The sequence below is a fragment of the Ptychodera flava genome, chromosome 7 (assembly GCF_041260155.1).
Source record: "Ptychodera flava strain L36383 chromosome 7, AS_Pfla_20210202, whole genome shotgun sequence".
NCBI classification, from domain to species: domain Eukaryota; kingdom Metazoa; phylum Hemichordata; class Enteropneusta; family Ptychoderidae; genus Ptychodera; species Ptychodera flava.
The window spans coordinates 25,035,745-25,058,913 of record NC_091934.1 but is presented as its reverse complement, the minus strand read 5'-3'; the positions used below and the strand labels follow the sequence as shown (position 1 = coordinate 25,058,913).

The 23,169-nt window shown below is 39.1% G+C and overlaps 1 protein-coding gene across 1 annotated transcript; it reads right to left on the bottom strand.

The window, feature by feature from the left end:
• Nucleotides 1-3,943: 3,943 nt before the first annotated feature.
• On the bottom strand, nucleotides 3,944-10,306 carry LOC139136400 (clotting factor C-like). The gene is made up of 3 exons (XM_070704124.1): nucleotides 10,223-10,306; nucleotides 9,443-9,685; nucleotides 3,944-4,219 (listed from the first exon to the last, which is right to left on the bottom strand). Exons 1-3 carry the CDS (start codon nucleotides 10,304-10,306, stop codon nucleotides 3,944-3,946), a joined length of 603 nt encoding a protein of 200 aa, XP_070560225.1.
• Nucleotides 10,307-23,169: the final 12,863 nt, after the last annotated feature.

Here is a 23,169-nt window from a genome sequence, read left to right as displayed (position 1 = left end):
TATTACACTCAAGACCATGATCGGCAAGCCAGAGCAGCACAAGGGAGGTGTTGTTGCTTCGATAATGGAGAAGGTCACCGCGTTGACATACACTCAGCTCCATGGCTCGAGCGAGGCCCGTTCAACTGATTCAAGGAAATCATGATCAAATGTGATCTCAATCCAGCGTGTAATTACTGTTCAATATTCAGAAGATATTTAACTCAGATTAATTGACCTTTTATTGCGTGTTAGATTTGGAAAGGTGGTATGCTTGTGACAAATCAGCCGCCATATTATCGACAATATCGCAAACATAATAATCAACCCGTAACCTCATGCGGCATTCTCGGATATGTTGTCACAAGGGGGGGGACCCCTCAGGAGCATGCGCAGTGCGACGACCACTGCGCTTTAATTCAGTTCCACTTGTTGTTCTTGATAAAGACGCCATTTCTTTAAATACGCGGTTTACTTTGATGATTTTATCCTCTTCAAGTTAATCACTGTCACAGAGCAATAATACAATAATATCCTTTTCAAAAGCTGCTCTATGTCACAAATTTTGATGAAACTATCAGTGTTTTCTGACAAAAATATGCCTTATTGAAAATGCTCTTCCTGATAATGTAAGGGCATCGATACTTAAGAACCAATTTATGCACTTACAGTCGGAAGGCTATCTATTTCACAATTTACCGATGTATAAGTTAGTTGCTGTGTTTGTATTTGCGTACTATATGAAGTGTTTTTGTTAATAATTACGCATGTGCGAGTGCTCGGTGAGCTTCACAGTGCCATGCCTTCGAGAGGTTAAATAGCTCCGTACGAAGGTTACAGAATTTACCTAAGATCGAGGGTTTAGGTCGAAGAAGAAAGAATGACGTTTTGGGGAATTTTCTGTTATTTGAATAATCTGAAAGGTTCTCTATAGAGGCTACAGGGCACTATACAAGTGACAATTTTTCAAATTAAATATGTTCGAGTAATTTTGTAAACATTTTTAACAACACTCTGTAACTTTTTGTTGTATTACTTGAATTAACATCATGAAAACGCAGCTACATTCTTAAACCCCCTCTCCCTCAATAAAGTGACCATCTTACAGCCCCTTACACCTCGCTACACTTCGTTACGTTCGCTACACCCCCTTCTCCAATTTTCACAAAATTTTACTCCTAGACTTGGTTACACCTCGCTACACGTTCTTAACTACGCTACAAGATGGGTGTCTCTCTGGCGAGTAAAAAGTGACCATCTTACAGCCCCTAACACCTCGCTACACTTCGTTACGTCCGCTACACCCCCTTCTCCAATTTTCACAAAATTTTACTCCTACACTTGGTTACACCTCGCTACACGTTCTTAACTACGCTACAGGATGGGTGTCTCTCTGGCGAGTAAAAAGTGACCATCTTACAGCCTATTACACCTCGCTACACTTCGTTACGTCCGCTACACCCCCTTCTCCAATTTTCACAAAATTTTACTCCTACACTGGTTACACCTCGCTACACGTTCTTAACTACGCTACAAGATGGGTGTCTCTCTGGCGAGTAAAAAGTGACCATCTTACAGCCCCTAACACCTCGCTACACTTCGTTACGTCCGCTACACCCCCTTCTCCAATTTTCACAAAATTTTACTCCTACACTTGGTTACACCTCGCTACACGTTCTTAACTACGCTACAAGATGGGTGTCTCTCTGGCGAGTAAAAAGTGACCATCTTACAGCCTATTACACCTCGCTACACTTCGTTACGTCCGCTACACCCCCTTCTCCAATTTTCAAAAAATTTTACTCCTACACTTGGTTACACCTCGCTACACGTTCTTAACTACGCTACAAGATGGGTGTCTCTCTGGCGAGTAAAAAGTGACCATCTTACAGCCTATTACACCTCGCTACACTTCGTTACGTCCGCTACACCCCCTTCTCCAATTTTCACAAATTTTACTCCTACGACTTGGTTACACCTCGCTACACGTTCTTAACTACGCTACAAGATGGGTGTCTCTCTGGCGAGTAAAAAGTGACCATCTTACAGCCCCTAACACCTCGCTACACTTCGTTACGTCCGCTACACCCCCCCTTCTCCAATTTTCACAAAATTTTACTCCTACACTTGGTTACACCTCGCTACACGTTCTTAACTACGCTACAAGATGGGTGTCTCTCTGGCGAGTAAAAAGTGACCATCTTACAGCCTATTACACCTCGCTACACTTCGTTACGTCCGCTACACCCCCTTCTCCAATTTTCACAAAATTTTACTCCTACACTTGGTTACACCTCGCTACACGTTCTTAACTACGCTACAAGATGGGTGTCTCTCTGGCGAGTAAAAAGTGACCATCTTACAGCCCCTAACACCTCGCTACACTTCGTTACGTCCGCTACACCCCCTTCTCCAATTTTCACAAAAATTTTACTCCTACACCTGGTTACACCTCGCTACACGTTCTTAACTACGCTACAGGATGGGTGTCTCTCTGGCGAGTAAAAAAGTGACCATCTTACAGCCCCTAACACCTCGCTACACTTCGTTACGTCCGCTACACCCCCTTCTCCAATTTTCATAAAAATTTTACTCCTACACTTGGTTACACCTCGCTACACGTTCTTAACTACGCTACAGGATGGGTGTCTCTCTGGCGAGTAAAAAGTGACCATCTTACAGCCTATTACACCTCGCTACACTTCGTTACGTCCGCTACACCCCCTTCTCCAATTTTCACAAAATTTTACTCCTACACTTGGTTACACCTCGCTACACGTTCTTAACTACGCTACAAGGATGGGTGTCTCTCTGGCGAGTAAAAAAGTGACCATCTTACAGCCCTATTACACCTCGCTACACTTCGTTACGTCCGCTACACCCCCTTCTCCAATTTTCACAAAAATTTTACTCCTACACTTGGTTACACCTCGCTACACGTTCTTAACTACGCTACAAGATGGGTGTCTCTCTGGCGAGTAAAAAGTGACCATCTTACAGCCTATTACACCTCGCTACACTTCGTTACGTCCGCTACACCCCCTTCTCCAATTTTCACAAAATTTTACTCCTACACTTGGTTACACCTCGCTACACGTTCTTAACTACGCTACAAGATGGGTGTCTCTCTGGCGAGTAAAAAGTGACCATCTTACAGCCTATTACACCTCGCTACACTTCGTTACGTCCGCTACACCCCCTTCTCCAATTTTCACAAAATTTTACTCCTACACTTGGTTACACCTCGCTACACGTTCTTAACTACGCTACAAGATGGGTGTCTCTCTGGCGAGTAAAAAGTGACCATCTTACAGCCCCTAACACCTCGCTACACTTCGTTACGTTCGCTACACCCCCTTCTCCAATTTTCACAAAATTTTACTCCTACACTTGGTTACACCTCGCTACACGTTCTTAACTACGCTACAAGATGGGTGTCTCTCTGGCGAGTAAAAAAGTGACCATCTTACAGCCTATTACACCTCGCTACACTTCGTTACGTCCGCTACACCCCCTTCTCCAATTTTCATAAAAATTTTACTCCTACACTTGGTTACACCTCGCTACACGTTCTTAACTACACTACAAGATGGGTGTCTCTCTGGCGAGTAACGACGCGACTGCTCTTTTACAACTTTACCGTTCTATTCCATACTTAATATCTACATGCATCACCTCAACATATCTTGAAAATTATCATGTTTTAGCTTTCATCAATCACCAACGTACCCTAGTATAGTTTTTAAATTATTTGTAGGGGTCCCTGGTCCTTTAAACGAAGTTCAGGTGACCCTCTCTCTTTTACTACTCTCAACTTTCTTTCTCTTCTTAAAGGCATAATTATTCACGATATGTAAATCGATGGCAAGACCGAGCTGTTCCATACCAGACTCTCTATGTGAAAATAGTCCCATCTAAAATAGGCTGCGCATTGATATATTTCACTGTAATTAGTATTGTTTTCCTAGCATTCGCTACACTCGCAACACCTAAATACGTAGCGAAGGGGTAGTCTGTAAAAAGTTTGCACCTCGGATCTTGCAGTGTATATTTCGATCATATATCTTTGATCCAATGGCTGTATATTCGTGATTTCCCGAATCCACGGCGTAAAGTTATTGACATTAACGTAGACACCATAAGAATCACGAACAGCACACTGCCCAGGACGCCCCCAAGAGACGATTCCGTACAAGTAATATCTTTGACTTTGTTCATCCTGAAGCATCAGTGGCCGCCGCTGTCACCGTCGCAGGAATCAAAAAGTCCTGGAAATAATAAATAACGTTTTCGACGATTAAAGACTATGATATTGTATAAATAAATTGATTAAAATTGCCTAATCAGTCAAATAGTAACATACCTTTGCCAAACAAAATGGTTTGACTTTTACTCCTTATATATTTAGACAACCGTCTTGTGACGGTGTCCAAACGTGGCCATATTTGTGTGAAGAAAAATCGATTATGACAGAGAAGACAACAGTCACCATTCCAGCTCTTGTCCATACAAGTTTTGACGTGGGCACTATACGGTCAAGGCCCCGAGAACCGTATAGTGCCCACGTCTATGAATATTCAGCGTGGACGAGGGCGATAAAACTACAAAGACTGCTTCAGATAAGGCTGGCAGGAACGCAAACAAATTATCTCCACTGAGTCCCAAAATTCACTTGGCTCTTTAAAGAATTTCTCTGCATTCCCACCTTGCCAGTCGACAACGACTGGATTTTCGGTAGTTGAGAACGGCGACATCAAACGATGTAAGTTGAAACGGATACTAGCAAACTATTACAAGTGCATTTTATGTTGTAAAATACCAAATTCACCATTTTTGGTCGAAAATGAAAAGAAATGCGCTGCGACACACGATAATTTCAAGTATTTAAGCCCCACAGTCCTCAAACCACGGCCATACATGAACGCGCTCGCTTATGTCCGTAAGCTCCGAGTGCTACGCTTGCGATCTTGTCGATCGGTACGACGGTATGACATGTATCAATGGTCCAGTTCAAGTGACTTGAATGACTACAAAACTGATGTTTTCTCCGTTGTTATGGACAAGGGTCTGGCATTCACAGACACAGAACATTTCGGCTAATGGGACATAACAAAAATACCGTCAAGGACACTATGTGCTCACATTCGGTTTGAATTGGTCCATTTGAGAAATATTTAAACCAGGAAAAACAAGAATGACAAAAGCAAATAAGGTCTCCAACTTAGGTACTGGAGGTCATCTTTAGGAACATGCATATCAACTTCTATAGCAATGGGAGAAGCAGATCCTAAATACATAAGCAAATGTCAACAACAAAAAACAGAGAAGGCTTGATAAAAAGAAAAGGTGGGAGTGGGCAAAAGATGCACAAGGGATCTGGTAAAAAAGTAATGCTACATCATTGATCTTCTAGACCCTACCCCCTCCTGAATATCAAATGTTCCACCCTTTGGTATTACATAAGACCAAATGACAGGAAGTACATTTACAACCTTGGAGATTTTTTAATTAATGCGATGAGTGTTATCATTCAGCACTTAAGGTAGTTACAGATAGTGAAATGCCTTCCACTGTGGGTGGTGATTACAACATCTGGAATTATCCTGGATCCAAATTTCTCATCAGTTCTTGTATATCTTACATAGAAAAGTTGCAAAAATTGGTCCAAAATGAAAAAAATCACCTCAGCTTTGTTTTCTGGATCAAATTTTCCTACAAATTGATACCAAATATGACAAAATTATGTTCACAGCCTTCAAAATAGTCTCACAACATATCCTGGGTTGGTGTAGGTCATTTAAGGTCACAAACTGAGAAAATTCCCAAAAATATACGAATTTTGGGGTTTCCCAACACTTTGAGCAGAAAATTTATCTAATAACATCTTTCGGGACTTTATACCAAATTACAAAGCTATCAAACAAGGGACTTTATACCAAATTACAAAGCTATCAAACAAGTAATTTTGAGAACAAGTTTTCTTGACCAAAAATGACAATATTGTCTTAAAAATACAAATTTTTATATTTCAGGACAATTTCCACATATCTAACTGTTGTCATCTCTGTACATCTGTGTACCAAATATGAAAGCTGTCTGTCCAGGGGTTTTAAAAAGGAAATACTGTTTAAGATTTTTTGACCAAAAATGACAAAATTGCTCAAAAATAGTAATTTTCCAAATTTTGTCACAATTTCAACAAATTAGAAGAGTAACACCCTTGCAAAGAGACAACCCAAATTTGAGAGCGATTGGGTTGGCGGTTTCAGAGAAGAAGAATTTTTACTGAAAATGAGAAAAATCACCAAAAAATTCAGCAAAAATACAAAATTAAGGATATCTTCACAATATTCATAAAACTGTATAAGGTTCACCTAAGGTACTTGCACACAAATTTTCAAAGCAATCAAAAAAGTGGTTCTTAAGTTATTTATTCTTAACCATTTTCACATTTTGTAAGCTCATTTGCATAATTTTGGCAATGCAGACTTCATTTGAACAAAATCCCATCTATAGCCCAGGATGCATTCACACACCAAATACCAAGCTGAAACGTGCAGCGGTTTGTGTGTTTTTGATGTTGACGGACATACTGTACGTACATACATACATACATACATACATACATACATACATACACACATACATACAGACGCCATCGACTTCAGCCTATACGATAAACTCACATTGGTATAACCAAATGTGAGCTAATAAAACACAAACTGACACACTTCGCCTGTTTGTAAGCACTAGCATTCCCGGGGACAGGATTCGCTCAGCCCGTACCCGGGCCCGTACCTCGATCCCTGCTTTGTACTTAGCAGGCGGTTAACTGTTTCTATCTTTTGTCTAATGTAAGCCTTGTATATATATCCATGTGAGATATATATGTGGTCAAATTTTGATATACTGTAGTCTAATTTTGATATGCTGACTTATTCACTATATTAAATCATAGACAAACTGAAAAAATGCTCACATGTCGGCTAGCCCGTGGAACACTCAGAGGCTGTACGCAACTTACGGCTAACATTGCCGGCCAACTTCAAGAATCATGGCTCAATTTTTCCTTTCTCCTCCAATAAACCCTAGACAATTTTACTGTTACTAATTTTACTAAAGTTTTTGATTTCATAAACCAGACATCAGATCTCTCTGTTCAAGTGACGAAGTTTCTCTTAAAACTCAACCAACAAGACTTATGATGATCGTTCTTTCTCATATGACGCCGTAGCAACAGCCATAACTAGCTCTCGTACGTTGCGACGGAAAAACTCTTTTTTTCCGTTGCACGACTCGGAGTTTCCCATTGCAATCCATATTCGCCCGGGAAAAACGAGAGCTACGACTGCACAGATGAATGTCGCTGCTTCCTTATAGACTAGACTTTCTAGTCATATTCGTTCAGCATCAAAGACCTGGTTCTTTGAGAAAGCATAGTCATGCAACACTGTGTAAAGCGCCAGTGAAAATTTTCTTTATGCTTTGTCTAGAAAACTTAGGTGATTGTGAAAATAGCGTTTAGGACCCGATAAACAAAATGTTACACTTGGTGGGGGTGTTAGTCATAAGTGGAACGGCGTTTCTGTCCTATCACTGGCCACGCTTGGTTTAGGCCCCAAATTTAAAATTCATTGTTATCAGTCAGTACATATTGACACACACACCCACTAACTCATTAAGCTGGCAAACGCTCTCGCAGAAATTTGTATGGCAAAAAGCTGTCATGACGAAAGCCGAATCATCTGAAATTTAATTTCAAACTAAATATTATGTGCTCCGAAAGAAATTGATTGATTACTTACTTACAAGGTAAATGTTATGTCCTGAAATTATATAGACAGACGTGATACATTCTTATACAAATGTACCGTTTAATCTAATGGACATTATGATATTTTAATAAGTTTATCCGGATATCAAATCCTCTATATCGTGACTTTGTAAAGAATGAAACTCGTCTCGTGTCTAAGGAAGCTCAAAATAGTAAAATGTTGTTGCGATACGCGTCTGAAATAATCGAACATCCATGGCAAAAATTAAAACAAAAGAAGAGACGGGAATTATGTATCTTAGGCGTCAATATTTTCTTGACTCGCGCACTAACAACTATTATGGATATCACGTGTTACTTTACAACAAAACCTGCAGTGTAAGGGAAAGAAAATCCATCAAAATATACGTTTGGTTATTGTGTCTGTAATTCAAAGTCCTTTCCGTTTTGATGTCCGTTCATCGAGGTGCAGCAGAGAAATTGTGGTCATTTTTTAACATCAACATTACTAATGCCAGTTACTTACGCTGGTTGTATCATGGTGCATGTACATGTTTGATGCGATTGCGCGAAAATACTTTACCACATAGTCACATTTCGATATAGGTAATAGTTATGAAAGGCGACCGGCGAGTTGATTTTACGTTCGTTGCTTTTTGTGTTAGGAACATAGAAATGTAAATAACCGATTTCTTGCCTTGTCTTTTCTCACAATGTTAAGATTTTTAAAGAAGTTGACTCCACTCTGGCTTGGTCAAATGTTTTGAAATTCTCACAATATGGCTTAAATGGCACAAACCAAAACAACAATATTGTCTGGCAATAAACCTCTTAAATTGTGAATAAGATGCATTTTAATCTTTCTAATCATGCTCTTAATCACTTTTTGAGTGACCTTCTTTCCACCCATGCAATTTTCGAACAAGGAAATATATCGTAAGATGAAATAGTCATTTTATCTCCATATGCTCTTGTTTCAAATAATGTTACATTTCAGAAAACAGAGTCAAGTTTATGGCTTAAATTATTTTTTGAACATTAATACCGAAATTCAGTTGTTTTACTCCAAATATAGCATCCATCATCCTTTGAGAAAACTATTGCTACCATACTAAACTTTATATCTCTGGCTTTTGAAAGTATATGGTATTAGGGGTGTCTTTGTCATCTTAGATGAGAAATAGTCCAGCCAATTATTAGTGTTCGTAAGTGGACCTAACAGGACCACAAATACCTATGCCTCGGATCTTATGAAACAGAATGGCTAAAACATACTAAAGATGACACAACGAAAGGTCAGCTTCAGATATTGCTCAATTCTTAAGGATTTTATTTGACGAAGAAAGCTTTTCAATCAATTTTTGCTAGGCTCATAGGTTGGCTGTATATTATTAAACTAACTTATTTTTTGAACTTTGATTTGTGCCAAACAATGACATTATGCAGCGATCTAAACCTTCTCCCTGGGGTTCATAAGCACTTTTAACCCATCAATGGCAGTCGGTTAAAACACATTATTGGACCACGTAAGGATCCTTTAAAAAAAGGAAAGCACATTTTTGATTTAACGAATTTCGGAGATAATAGCATCTTAAAACATAGTTTACCTGTTTGATACCCGGCGCAAAACATGTTATCGGTTACCACATAAGAACGGTTATAAGCTTTAACACATATTTGCTGACCCACTATCGGTACGTAAGTCTGTCTTAACACATCAGACGGTCTTCCATTTGAAGTCACTCCCCATCCTATGACCACTGCCAAATTATCTTGGTCTGTTATACCATTGGCTGCGTCGTTAGGTGGAAGACAGATTGGTCGTATGTACTTTGTAAATGTTACGGGAGTATCCAACTTCAAGAGTGCTATATCTGCGTCATATGTCTTGGGATCGTTATGTGGGGAAGGGATGATCTCTGCAACACTCCTCTGTTAAAGGCAAATGAAATGAATTATCAAGATGAAAAAATTATGAAGATTTCAAAAGGATATACTACTTAGGTGACTTTATCAGATGTAACTGAGTAATATTAGAGTGGGTATGTAATATAGTATGAAGAAGAGTCTGGCTAGATTATAAGGAATTCAGTGCGGGTGTATTTTGGAAGCACAATTGGCTATTTCAAATGCACGATGAAATAGATCAACTTTACTGAAGTTGCATCAGTTTCAAATAGAGTGTTTATTGCAATGAACGTCTGCGCTTTTTACAATCGAATCTTAATAAGAAAGTTATACACAACACTTTGAAAAGTTGACAGTGTTATATTACACTTAAACTTGTGTCATGCAGTCGTACAAAAATTGTAACGTTATAACATCAAGCTTATCTTACGTGTTGTTCATATTCACGTGGACGTGAACGTCTGTGGAGGCCAAGAGTAACATTAAATGACGCTAGAGGTAGAGTGTGTCCAAAGGTTTTAGAATTTGCCCGAAGATCGACGACACAATGTGCTGTGTTACAACCCATTCATTATTCAGTAGAGATCCACCGCAGATTGCTTTACGAATGCCGTGAGCTGGTGAGTGAACTGACAAGTGAGCCATCCATGGCCAAGAACCTCGAAGGACGTTAAGTCCACGAATATGCGAGAAGGAGATCTCGATCGTGGTGTTACCAGAGGTATACCACAGACTGAAACAAACGTTGAGAAATGTTAAAAAACTTATTTTCCTAGGTTTGCTGAACCTTCGACTTATAATTAAGCAATAACCCCGCCGCAGGAGGGTATACACGAGATTTTGGTACAATGCGCGACATATAGCACGAGCCGATAGGCGAGTGCTATATGGAGCGAATTGTACCAAAATCGAGTGTATACCCGACTGCGAAGGGGGTTATTGCTATTATATTATATCAACTTGTGTGTCTTTGTTGTCTTACTTGGGTATTTTCATCACTCTAAGCGCCAAATGCAGAAAACGGACGTCTGAGAGATCGAACGTCGGAAATTCTGCGCCCGAGACCTAGCATTTTTATAAGTTGGATTCCGTACGGGCACACACTATCCTACGATAAATACGCATTACGTCCATACGACATTGCATTTTATTTGCATGCAACACGAACGATACTTGTTAAAAAATACTGCTGCACTCACACAGAAAATGGGTCAAGAGTTCAAATCAAAAGAAAAAAGTAACAATTTTATGTTCTTAAATTTACATAAGAACAATAGTCCTGACGTTTTTGGCATACTAAAAATAGATTTGTCTCATTCTGTACCGCATACCGTCGCGACATTCAGTGGTGGCACAGTGAAGTTACAGGATCTATTTTTGATGGATAATTTGGACGTTAATTGTACCAGAAAACAAGCAGTTTTAAAATAATCCAGACTTGCGATGACTGCAACAGTGAAGAACAGTTGTGCAGATTCTGAGTGTGTTGCCCGATGCAGGGAGAGCTGGACGCTGACACTGCATTTGATGTCAAATATCGTCGCAGTCGCCAGGAGTCATCCATTTTGAACTTCTTGGTCTACATCGTTAGGACATTCCGATCTGTTATACCCCAAACTTTGGTAAATAATATCTGACATACCGTTACTGTGAGGAAGTGTCAATTTATTTGTGTATGAACGAATACTATCTTCATTTTAAAGAGCGGTACTAGGATATATCGCGTCTCGACTCCCGCAAAGTGCACCGTGCGCTGTCGCCCTAATATTTGTGTGCATCATACCCCAAACGTGCTGCTTCAGAGAAGTCTTTCATCATCGATCCCAACTTATTTACACCAAGAGGTGAGTTACAGACCCACACTTTATCTGTGTATCAAAATTCGGTCTTCGGTCTTTGAAACAAAGTGGACTGTTTCGGTCTTTCTCGAGGGTCTATGGTTTAGATAGGTACGTTCAAATGCACCGACCGGGCAATTTTCGAAAATGCTCGTTTAGGGGCCCGTTTTAGTACTGCTATCAGTGCTAAAACAGTATTTTAGCATTGGTTGAATGAGCTCTCGTCCAATCAGAATGGCGCATGGCAGCATGATATAATATAATTATAATTAAACAACATCTAGAACCAATTTATCACATCGCATGACTTTTAATCTAAACATGTATGATTTTTCGTTACAAAAACAAGTGGGCCCGGTAATGGGCACAGCTTCAACTTTTTATAATTCTTCAATATTTCTAGTTCAATATATCGAATACAGTTTCTTGCTGTCTCCCTACAGTATGCTGAAACACATAATATTCAGTTTGTCGTCAAAATCTGTATATATAAATGTTGAGATGGTTAAGTTGGAATGCGCCCTCTTTTTTGTAGTTTAGGGGTTCTATAGGTAGGTGGAATGCTGGGAAGACTGGTTTTAGGTGGCCATGTTTTTGGTTTGATAAGTTCCCTGTATCGTGTCTGTGACGTGTCATATTATTAAAGCATATAACTTGAAAATACCAATTCAGTGTCTCTCTGAGGCTTCAATGGTGGCAGCGGTGAGCAATGGCAAAGAAACTAGAATATTTCACTTAAGAGGAGAAAGACTAGTTGGAGCCATGGATTGACAGATTTGATGCAATCATCGAGGCTGAGGACAAAGAACAAAAGGCTGCAGCTATTATGCGCATGTGTTTGAAGGGATATGCTACAATGGTCATACAGTCGATGTCAGAGGATGACAAACAAGATATTGGCGCCATTAAAGAAGAACTAAGGAAGAATTTGTGAAAGAAAAAAGATGAATAAGCTGCCAAAGAGAATTTCACGGCTGGAACTTAGAACCGGATGAGACTATTGTAAAAATATGTGCGGTCATTGAATAAACTAGCTGTGGAGGGATTTCCGAAATGTGGTGGCAGTGGGCTTGATTCTGTCATTAAAGGATTACTAAGTGAACTTAGTGATCAGCTTTCAACAACATCACAGTATAAAGTAGATGAAGCCATTTTAGACGATGTTGTAAATTTTGCTTCGAATTGGCAAAAGTACCAGACTAGGGAAACCCCTAAACTGTGCGGGAAAACCATTCAGGTGGCTCATGTTGAAACCGATATAAACAGAATTGTTTCAGAAGCAGTTGAAAAAGCAGTAAAGGGTCTAGAAGGCACAATATCGTCAATGGTAGATGCTCAGGTAAACCGAATATACAAGAGCACTAGTTCAAATACAAACAGAAACATATGAACACAGTATAGAAGACCAGATCAAACAGTAAACGGTGTTTTGAATGTAATAAGATTGGTCATTTAAGAAGAAACTGTCCTCAAGAATGCAATGTTTCCGATGCCAACATTTTGGACAAAAGCAGCTATGTGTCCTGCCTACTACCCAAGCTAGATAGAGGTCAGGTAGGCCATTCATTGACCTCACGGAGAACAGCATGGCCGATGAAGGATGATTGAGACTGTAAAAGGGAGTGATGTCTGGGGGACTTCAGTACTGTCTGACTGGGGCCTTAGAGCTCAGACATCATCACCTGAAATTCAGCACCACTCAGGACAACCAAGAGCAGTCGCAGAAGACATAAACTTAGAAACAACCCCTCAGATATTGACAACTACAGGTACCAAACTTTGTGGTGACCAATATGGTGTAGTTGGGACTCTTAATGGAGTGCAGACTACTATGTTCGTAGCATTCTGGTTCACAGATAACGATTGCCAGGAAAGATTTACCTGTGTTACGTGATCTGCCTCTTAGTCCTGTGACAATACGTCCTGAAGCAGTGAATGGAGCAGCTGTCTTGTTTATGGGATAAGTGCAGGTAAATATTGTAGTTAAGAGTTGTTCACTAAGACCAGTGTATATTTATGTGATGTCACCAGACTTTATGTATAATGAATTTCTGCTAGGAACTGACATTATGGAGAAACTCGGTAGAATGGAGGTTGACTTCATCGACAAAACTGTACAGATTTAAACAACAGACGCAGATAATTGCACTACACTTCTGAGTGACAACCAGAAGACCAATGCTCCACATTGCTATCGAATGACATTGTTACAGACAACTGTGATACCGCCTAGACATGAGAAAGTTTGCCGTGTACAAGTTCCAGCTTTCCCTGGACAGGAAGGTGTCATTGAAGGAAATGAGCAGCTTTTTGAAAGTAAAAAAGTTGCATGTGGTGCATCGCTGAATCTTGTTAATGATTACCAAACCACCTATGTGAGACTATGTAATCCACATCCTTACAAAGTTAAACTGTATCGTGGATCTAGTATTGGTAACTTTGATTCTAGCATCGGTATACCAATACAAATAGGACAAGTTCAGAAGGGAAAAGATAAAGAAATATCCAGGAAGGAAGACAACACAGTCCAAGAGACGATTGCAGCTATGGTAGACAGAAGTCAAATAGATCAGGCAAAAAAAGGAGATCTACACAACATGTTGAATAGGTTTACGGACACTTTTCTTGGAATGGAGAAATGGGGCAAATAAATATAATTAAAACATAGAATCAATACGGGTGATGAATATCCATTGAGATCACGTGCACGCAGAATAGGATTTCGTGAGAGAGGTAGTAGACACAATTATTGACGACATGTTGGAATGTAATAGACATAAGAGAAGAAAGTTCAAGTCCATGGGCGAGTCCTATTATACTGGTACCCACGAAAGACGGCTTAGCAAGGTTTTGTGTTGAATTTGCCGCTTAAATTCTGTAACTAAGGATGATGCATTTCCTTTACCAAGAATAGAAGATGCTATTGATTGCCTTGGACAAAGTAAAGTGGTATACCAGTTTAGACATGGCAAGTGGCTATTGTCAAGTACGTATGGATGAGAGTTCAAAGGAAAAAACTGCTTTTAATAACACACAGAGGACTACATCAATTTAATGTGATGCCATTTGGCCTTAAGGGTGCTCTGCCACATTCCAGAGGTTGATGAGCTCCATATTCAGTGAGGAAATGTGGCAAATACTGCTAATTTATTTGGATGACATTTTGATATTTTCAACTACAATTGACGAACATTTAGAACGTTTGTCCCATGTATTGACCAAAGTGCGTGAGGCCGGTCTTAAACTTCAACCAAATTGTGCCATTTTTTTCAGACTGAGATTGAATATTTGGGACAACACATATCACCACAAGGGGAGTTGCCCAATCTGCGCATTGTCAGTGCTGTTGAACAGTTTCCTAGACCTACAACATCTGCAGAGCTACGACGATTCTTAGGACGAGCCTCATATTTTAAAAGTTTATCCAGGGATTTTCAATGATAGCAGCATCTTTTCATAAATTGACGTCCAAGGGAGCACCATTTGTCTGGACTGAGCAATGTGCACAAGCTTTCTATCAACTGAAAGCAAAATTTTCAACTGCACTGGTGTTAGTATTCCCAAACTTTAATGAGCCTTTCACCTCAACAACAGATACAAGTGGTGTGGGTGTTGCTGCAGTTTAAGAACAAACTGTTGTGGTATCACCAGACCAGTAGCATTTGCAAGTCCACTCTCAATAAAGCAAAAAGAAATTACTCTGCTACAAACCGTAAATGCTATGCGGTAGTTAGGGCATAGACAAGTTTCGTAGTTATCTATATGGCACCAAGTTTATATCATGACAGATCACCAGGCATTGACATACTTAAAATCAAGAAAAGAGACAAGGGGTAGACTAGCAAGATGACAATCAGAATTACAAGCATATAACTATGAAATTATATACTGTCTTGGGAAACATTCCAAATGCTGATGCTCTGTCATGTGCACTATTACTAGCTGCTGTAACTGTTCAAGGAAAACGGTTATATGATGAACTGAAAACCTTGCAAAATGCAGATCCTGTCATAACCCGGGTATATGGCCTGGTAAGACTTGGACAATGTGCACCAAATGAGGTAAAGAAGGTCAATGGCCTGGTAAGACTTGGACAATGTGCACCAAATGAGGTAAAGAAGGTCAAAGAGCTAATGAAACGAGCTAAAGGTCCTCATATAGATCAAAATCCTGATATCATGTGTTTTAAATACAAGATGGGAGGCACAGAATACATACAAATAGTTTACCAGATGCCTGTGCAGCAGAAGTGATGCCATTGGTATACGACCAGGAACATCACCTCGGAATTAAATGAACATTAAGCATGCTAAAAGATCAAATTATTGGTCCAAAATGAATATCGGGTACAAGATTGGTGCCGCAGCTGTGCTGAGTGTAGCACTAACAAGTTTCGAGTGAAAGGAAAGGCGTTATTGCAACTATGCCAGAACCCTGTTTGGTCCTCCAATGGTTCTTCATAGTGACCAGGGCAAAAACTATGAAAGTTACTTGCTGCAGAGGTTTGCAAGATATTCAACACCATTTAAAACTAGAACGTCTGGTTATCATCCTACTAGCAACGGGCAGTCTGAACATTTGAATTTAACACTAATTGATATGTTGAAGAATTATGTGAGTGCTAACCAGGATGATTGGGATATTCACTTGCCTAAGGTTACCATAGTTACAACACCAGTCAGCATGATGCAACACAGCAGTCGCCATATTACCTGTTGTATAGACAAGAAGCCAGGACAGCACGCAGCTGGTACAAATTGAAGATACAAAGTTCAAACTTTAGGGTTATCCACAGCCCGTAATAGAACCACAACACATCTTCAGAAACTAAGGCTAGGAAACTAGCTAGTCAAAGACTAATCAAGCTGACAGACAATCGTTGTGTAAAGTCGAAGAGAAACACTAGATTCCACAGATATAAAGTTAGGGAAAAAGTAATGGTTGCAAATATGGTAAGAAAGAAAGGTTTATCTCCGAAATTGAGCGCAAGATGGCTGAGACCATATACTATCATCAACGTTATCAGTGATGTGCTGTATAGAGTCAGCCAAGGAAGGAGACGACGGAGAGTTGTTCATCATGATCACCTTGTTTGTTTACAGAAACACCAGGTTATTTATTATCCTCAGATAACCAAGATAGTGACATTGATCAGGAGTGTGACAATGATAATCAGTCTGAGAGTGTGTATGAGAATTGGACCGCAGATTCTGAATCTGAATCTGATTCTGAGCATGAAGACATAATAACCGCTGGTATACCTGAGCATAAGTCAGCACCGGAACAGAGGGATTCATCGAGGCAGGAAAGTGGGTCACAATATAATACTGTGGATAACCAGCAACAAAAACAATTATCTTTGGGTGAAAGTACAGAGGGACTAGAGTTGCGTCGTTCTACTAGACAGTGTCGTATGCCGATACGAGTCTCAGGACTATGTGCTTCAAGATGAGAACTGATACTGTAAAAAAAATTGAACTTTGGTTTTGTTGCATTGTGTGGTTACAAATGTATCGTTTAATAAGCTTGTTAATAAAACCTCTGAAATTCATGAACTACTAACAATAAGGATTATAAGAGACTCAGATGATGTATGAAGAAAAAATTAATTATTGGTCAATTTCACACGTGGTCATGTGCAGACAAAGGGGAGGTAATGAGATAGTTAAGTTGAATGGCGCCCTCTCTGGTAGTTTAGGGTTCTAGAAGTAGGTGGAATGCTTGGAAGATTGTTTGGAGGTGGCCATGTTTTGGTGTGATAAGTTTCCTGTATCGTGTCTGTGACATGTCATATTATTAACAAAGCATATAACTTGGAAATACTAATCATGTATCTCTGTGAGGCTTCAATATATATCATACATGCTATGCCTGTATTGCCATTCTCCTATTGTTTAGACGGTACCAATATGAACCCGTATTTTGACATGTTAAAATACGAATAACATTTTTGTTGTAACCGAACTAATCACAGCTACGTGTACGCTTGTCCTTTGCTGGTATGCATGACCTTCGCTGGTATGTTCATATACATATAAAACGGCTGAACGAATGAGACAAATGACGAAATCCGAAAACTTCATTATGAATATGGTCAAAATTTGTTTTTTGCAGTCAGTTCGTTGCATTGCACTTAGGTACAAGTACAGTTGTACCAAAAACATACAAACGAACGCATTGAAAATTTGTCGACAAAAATTTGCTGACGCCTGTCATCATTCATGGCCGGTCCCATACGGTGAAGTGTTTTCACGTCGTCTAAGCTGCTAGAGATTAAGATACCGGTTGACAGTGCATCATGGTAGGACCGCTTTACAACAACTTTCTTGTGATGAGCTTAAGTATCTGAATGGTGAATTTCGTCGTTTACAGCCATAAATGAACCACAAAAATCCAACCGCACCGAAAATACTCACAACAGACAAGGTGCACGTATTATATTTCCGATGTGTACCTGGCAATGAAATTCACAGGTCATGATCGTGTCCGATGGCACCGGTGCGAGTTTCAGGTACAATGTAAGATCTAGGGAAAGTCAAACTTTTGTTTAGGTTGTTAAAGGAAGTTTAGTTCTATTAGGCAATCCAGGGACGAAAATCTACGTGCAGACGACATAAATACATTTAAATGTATTATTCGTACAGCAACAAAATCACGAACCAGTTACGACACAACAGCTTACAGTGTACTACTCACTTCATATTTTCCCTAATCCACTCACAAATTTCTTTCTAAGATGGTAAATTTAGCATATTTGACGTCTGGGGACATGTGTAAGTCTTTGAGATAAACTGACTGGTTACTGATATTATATTAACTGTGCATTCATAGATTTTGCAGAGCTGCTTGCTCTATGCTCTCAGCTGTTCATACTCGATCGAGTTTGAAATCGAACGCTGGCATAGCGCAAATATTTTGACCCGATTTTGGCGCCCTCATAATTTTAATGCAGGGATGAGATTATGTATCAAAATACGAAAACATACACACTCCAGCCTATACTTTACGTCCACCGTCATTTTAAACTAAAGATAAATCTCCTTCAAATTGTGAAAACCTGTGCTGTCATCTTAATAGTTGTTAATGATAATTTGTTTGCTTTAAGAGTGCTCCATAAACCCTCCCTTGAAGTGGAATGGCCCAATACAGGAATAATATCAAGAAGTGATACGGTTATGATCACTCCTTCGCAACAAACGTTTTTATAAGTACTGCGAGGAGCAAGCAGGGTCGGTTTCAGTGGATTTCTTCGCTAATTTCGAAATGTCCGTAGGAAAGCAGTCATAAGCAAAGCATGCATGTATGATAAAGGGGTCATTACATAAATGTTGGGCGATATCGCGTCGTATTCAAGTGATGTGTCCGCAGTTTGACTCATCGCTGCCCAACTCTTGAAAATACGGACACATCACTCGAATACGATACGGTATCACCCAAACTTTGTGTTATAACTCATATACTGGATAATTATTAAATTAGAGACTAGACTGAAAGTCATTTTTCAATGATACAGCGCACAGTACACATACACAGGCAAGCTGAATACTAGACAGCTAAATATGCTGTAGGGAGTAGAACATGAACATTTGTATAAACTGAATGAAAATATTGTCAAAATAATTAAAGTTAGTATAGCTTCTGCCTTGCTACGGCAATATCACTTTCACTGCTAATCGGCAATGACAGAGATTGCTCTGACTTTGATGAAGTTGCAGAAGAGTTTGGGTCAAATGACGCTCATAACAATGAAATATACTTGTACTTAAAATTAGACCAGAGAGCAACACATGATATGGAAGACGGGAAACGTGAAAGTAATCAGGGATTTTGAACTCGGGCATATGAGAATAATTAAATATTAAAGAAAAAAGATGGGGTCACCATGCTTGACTTTCTAAATTATCACATTTTCATTGTAAAATACCAATGAAGTAAAACTTCTAAAAGTAAAAACTCTAAACGAAAAATGTCTGACGGAATGGAATTCTTTTGGCAGCATGTTAGTCATATATGTCTCGTACGTTTAAAAAAAAGGAAGGTCACTGTGCTCAGTTTTTCACCATGACAATTTGGCAAAATGTAGCAAGGAATTCACAAGTTGCATAGCCTCTTATGATCGTCATTTTGTGCACCCTTGTGCAGTACATACACTGGGCCAAATCTTATGGGCTCCGCGACCACTTCACAACTGTATCCGACGAATCATCTCTGCGCAGTGAAGATAGGGAACTGTATGCATTAACAATCGAGTGAAGATATCAAAGCTTCCACAAGGAACGTGCAAACAACTCAGTTCTTACCTCTTGAACACGCAAAGGTTCTTACGTGGGTAACAGATCACTGAACCGGGCATTGCTGGTGTTATTGCTAAGTCTCTGGCCATAGCGTTATCGTATTCTCCGTGAGAATTAACCAATACCAAAGAAATTGACAGAAATTTTACCTTGGGCTTGGTAGGCGGTCTGCCCGTCACGAAATTAACATTCCAAGTATTCTAATTAGTCAATATCTCAATACCGTAACGATTTTACTTTCTATAATTACTTCAAATTGGAAATGTTGGATACCGAACTGATCAATTTAAAAAAAAACTGTCCTGTAAAGCTGCTTTTTACAAATTCCTAGAGAAAAAATTCACAAAGCACATCCATAAAGGATGTTTTCCTACCTTTTTCTTGAGCTTTTACTGTCACTTTCACAGGATCTCCGTTTTCATGCAGTCTAATATTTCCCTGCAACACTATTTCGTATATTGTCCTTGGGATAATCCATCAGTTAGATTTGAATACTCAGCAGTGCCTGTAGATACAGCAACCTACGAGATCGAAATAACTTTGTTTCTCATTGTAATGAACATTGATTTAGATTAGTTGCATCAATTTTTTTGGCTTGTGAATGACTTAAAAATAGAAACAGTCAACAACAATGTGGATTATCAATCTGATGTACAATGCCAGACAAACCATATGAAAGTCACTGTGTTACAATTTCTGCTAAGTTTGAAGGAAATCAATTACGGCTTGTCTAAGTAATATGGCTTTAAAACAGGAAACAATGGACTGCCTGGCAGCCATTTTGGAGTTTTATTAAAAAGCAAATTTATCCATATGTGCTTGTCATAGTACATTACCTTTGCGCAAAGTTTGCAAGAAATTAACCAGGGTGTGTCTGAGATTGATGGATGCGTAGACAGACGAAGGGACTGAGCCCTCTCATTACGTCCCAGACTTCATACATAGGGACAAACAAAAGAATTACCTTTTCAAAACACAAGGTTGTGCAGAGTCCCATCAGCGCATAGAAGTATTACATGGTAGAATTCGATCCAATATGACTGGGTTTGAAATTGTGACTAACATCACTATACGAATATTACATTTTTAAACGTAGTAAGTGAAATGAAAAGTGGCCCATGCAGGACTCGAATCCACATCCCCCGAATACATTTCGGATGCTCTAACAACTGAGCTAATGAACCAGTTGGCATCTGTGGTCTGTCCTGTCACTTAGATGGGGCTATTCATTTTATGCGCTTGTATAGTGACTTTTGGAAAAACTCATCACTTATCTTTCTGCCTAAGGATCCTAAGTCATCATCTTATCTTTCTGCCTAAGGATACTTAGGCAGAGAGATTAGATGATGACTTTAACCTAAACTCACTACAAACGACAGAAATGAAGAGCCCAATCTAAAGTGACAAGACCGACCAGTGTAATTCCGACTGATAGCTCTGTTGGTAGAGCATCCGAGATGTATTCAGGGGATGTGGGTGCGAGTCCCGCATGGGTAACTATTCATTTCTTTTACCAGATTTCATTATGACTGCCTGTTAGCCATTATATTCAAATTTTTACATGTCTCAAGCCTCACATAGATATTTAATACATGTTTTCTTCAACATTTGCCACAGGGGAAAACACACCGTGACATACATATGCACCTCTAACATTTCAGGGACATTACCCATATGGTCAACATGCAGGCAGTCCATTGGCATAAGAACAACACATTATGACATTAAATATGAAACCAAATACACGATGTATAATCAAATATGGCTGCAAAGTGGCATTTTTTCAGATATTTTTTCTACCGGTACCTTACAATCTTATAACATATAGCTACATCTGTTACTCAACTGTAACACAAATTTTTATAAGCATTCATACTCTGTACATTAATAGTGTACATGCACATAAATATAAGGTTAACACTGTCTTAATAAGCTGTTCTTGAAATATCGTGCCTTGACTAAAAGAAAGACAGACAGACAGACATCGCTGCAACATTTGCTCATATATGTTAACAAAAACTAAAAAGGATAGTTTGCAATATTTGTATGCACATCTTCACACACAAAAAATCAAGTCTATTAGCACTGTGGTTCTTAGAAAATTTGAGTTACACACATATATATATATACATACATCAAGATCTGTTTCAAAAATACCATCTATTAAAACTTTGATTTTTCCACATTGTATACCACAATACCACATTAGAAATTGAAAGAACGCTTGAAAAACATCATCAACCAAGCATTTTTCTACAAAAACTGTTCACGCCATTACAAATATGTAGTATTAGGGTATAATTCAACATATTTTGTTAAAAATGTTACTAACGCTAAAGTGTTTTATATCGAGAAAGACATTATCAGTTTGCTTGATTTCCTCATTGACAACATATTTGTAAAATTTGGAGGACACATTTACCAACAGTGTATGGGAATTCCTATGGGCACTAACTGTGCTCCCTTGCTTGCCGACTTACTTCTGTTCTAATACGAGGCAGAATTACCCAGAACCTAATCAAACAGAAAAAGGTCTCTGTAGCTAGAACTTTCAACCTAACATATAGATACATAGTCGATGTTGTGTCAATAAATAACTCTGAATTCAGTACATATCTCGCTTCCTCCAGAATTGGAGATTAAAAAACTAAAGAAACGGCCTAAAACTAAAAAACTAAAGAAACGGCCTCTTCTGCTTCATATCTGGACATTTTACTTGAATTTGACCCTAATGACAAGAGAGATGATTTCAACTTTAGTATAATCAATTTTCCACACCTCATAAGTAATATTCCACTCTCACCAGCTTATGGGGTATACATTTCCCAGCTTATTCGATATGCTAGAGCATGCAGTTCATATGGTGATTTTGTAGAGAGACATGGCCATCTCTCTTACAAACTGTTAAATTAAGGTTACACCAAGCAAGACTTGTCTCTGCATTCAAACGCTTTTTGGCAGGTATCTCAAGCTGGTAGATAAATACAATATCTCTCTTCGACAAGTGATTGCTGATGGCATCGGTGACATTGGGCCTTAGTTAGTGACCACTACATATCTGACTTACAGATTGATATATGGCGGGTGCCACATGTGGGGCAGGATGCGCTTACTATTTTCGAAACACTTGACATCACTTCTTGGTCTCTGGCAGATAGGAGACCGCTCCGTTAAAATCGGCCTAAACGATTCTCAAACAAAAAACGTATAGCAAACACCAAGGCCATAAGGTGTACGCAAAGTTTCACCAAGTTTTTTTAAACTACGACGAATAGGGGAGAAATCGCTTTCTGAACAAAACAAAGTGACGCGCAGAGGTGTAAACTGGTCGAACATTTCCTGTGTACACGAGAACAATAATATGATGTAAACAAAC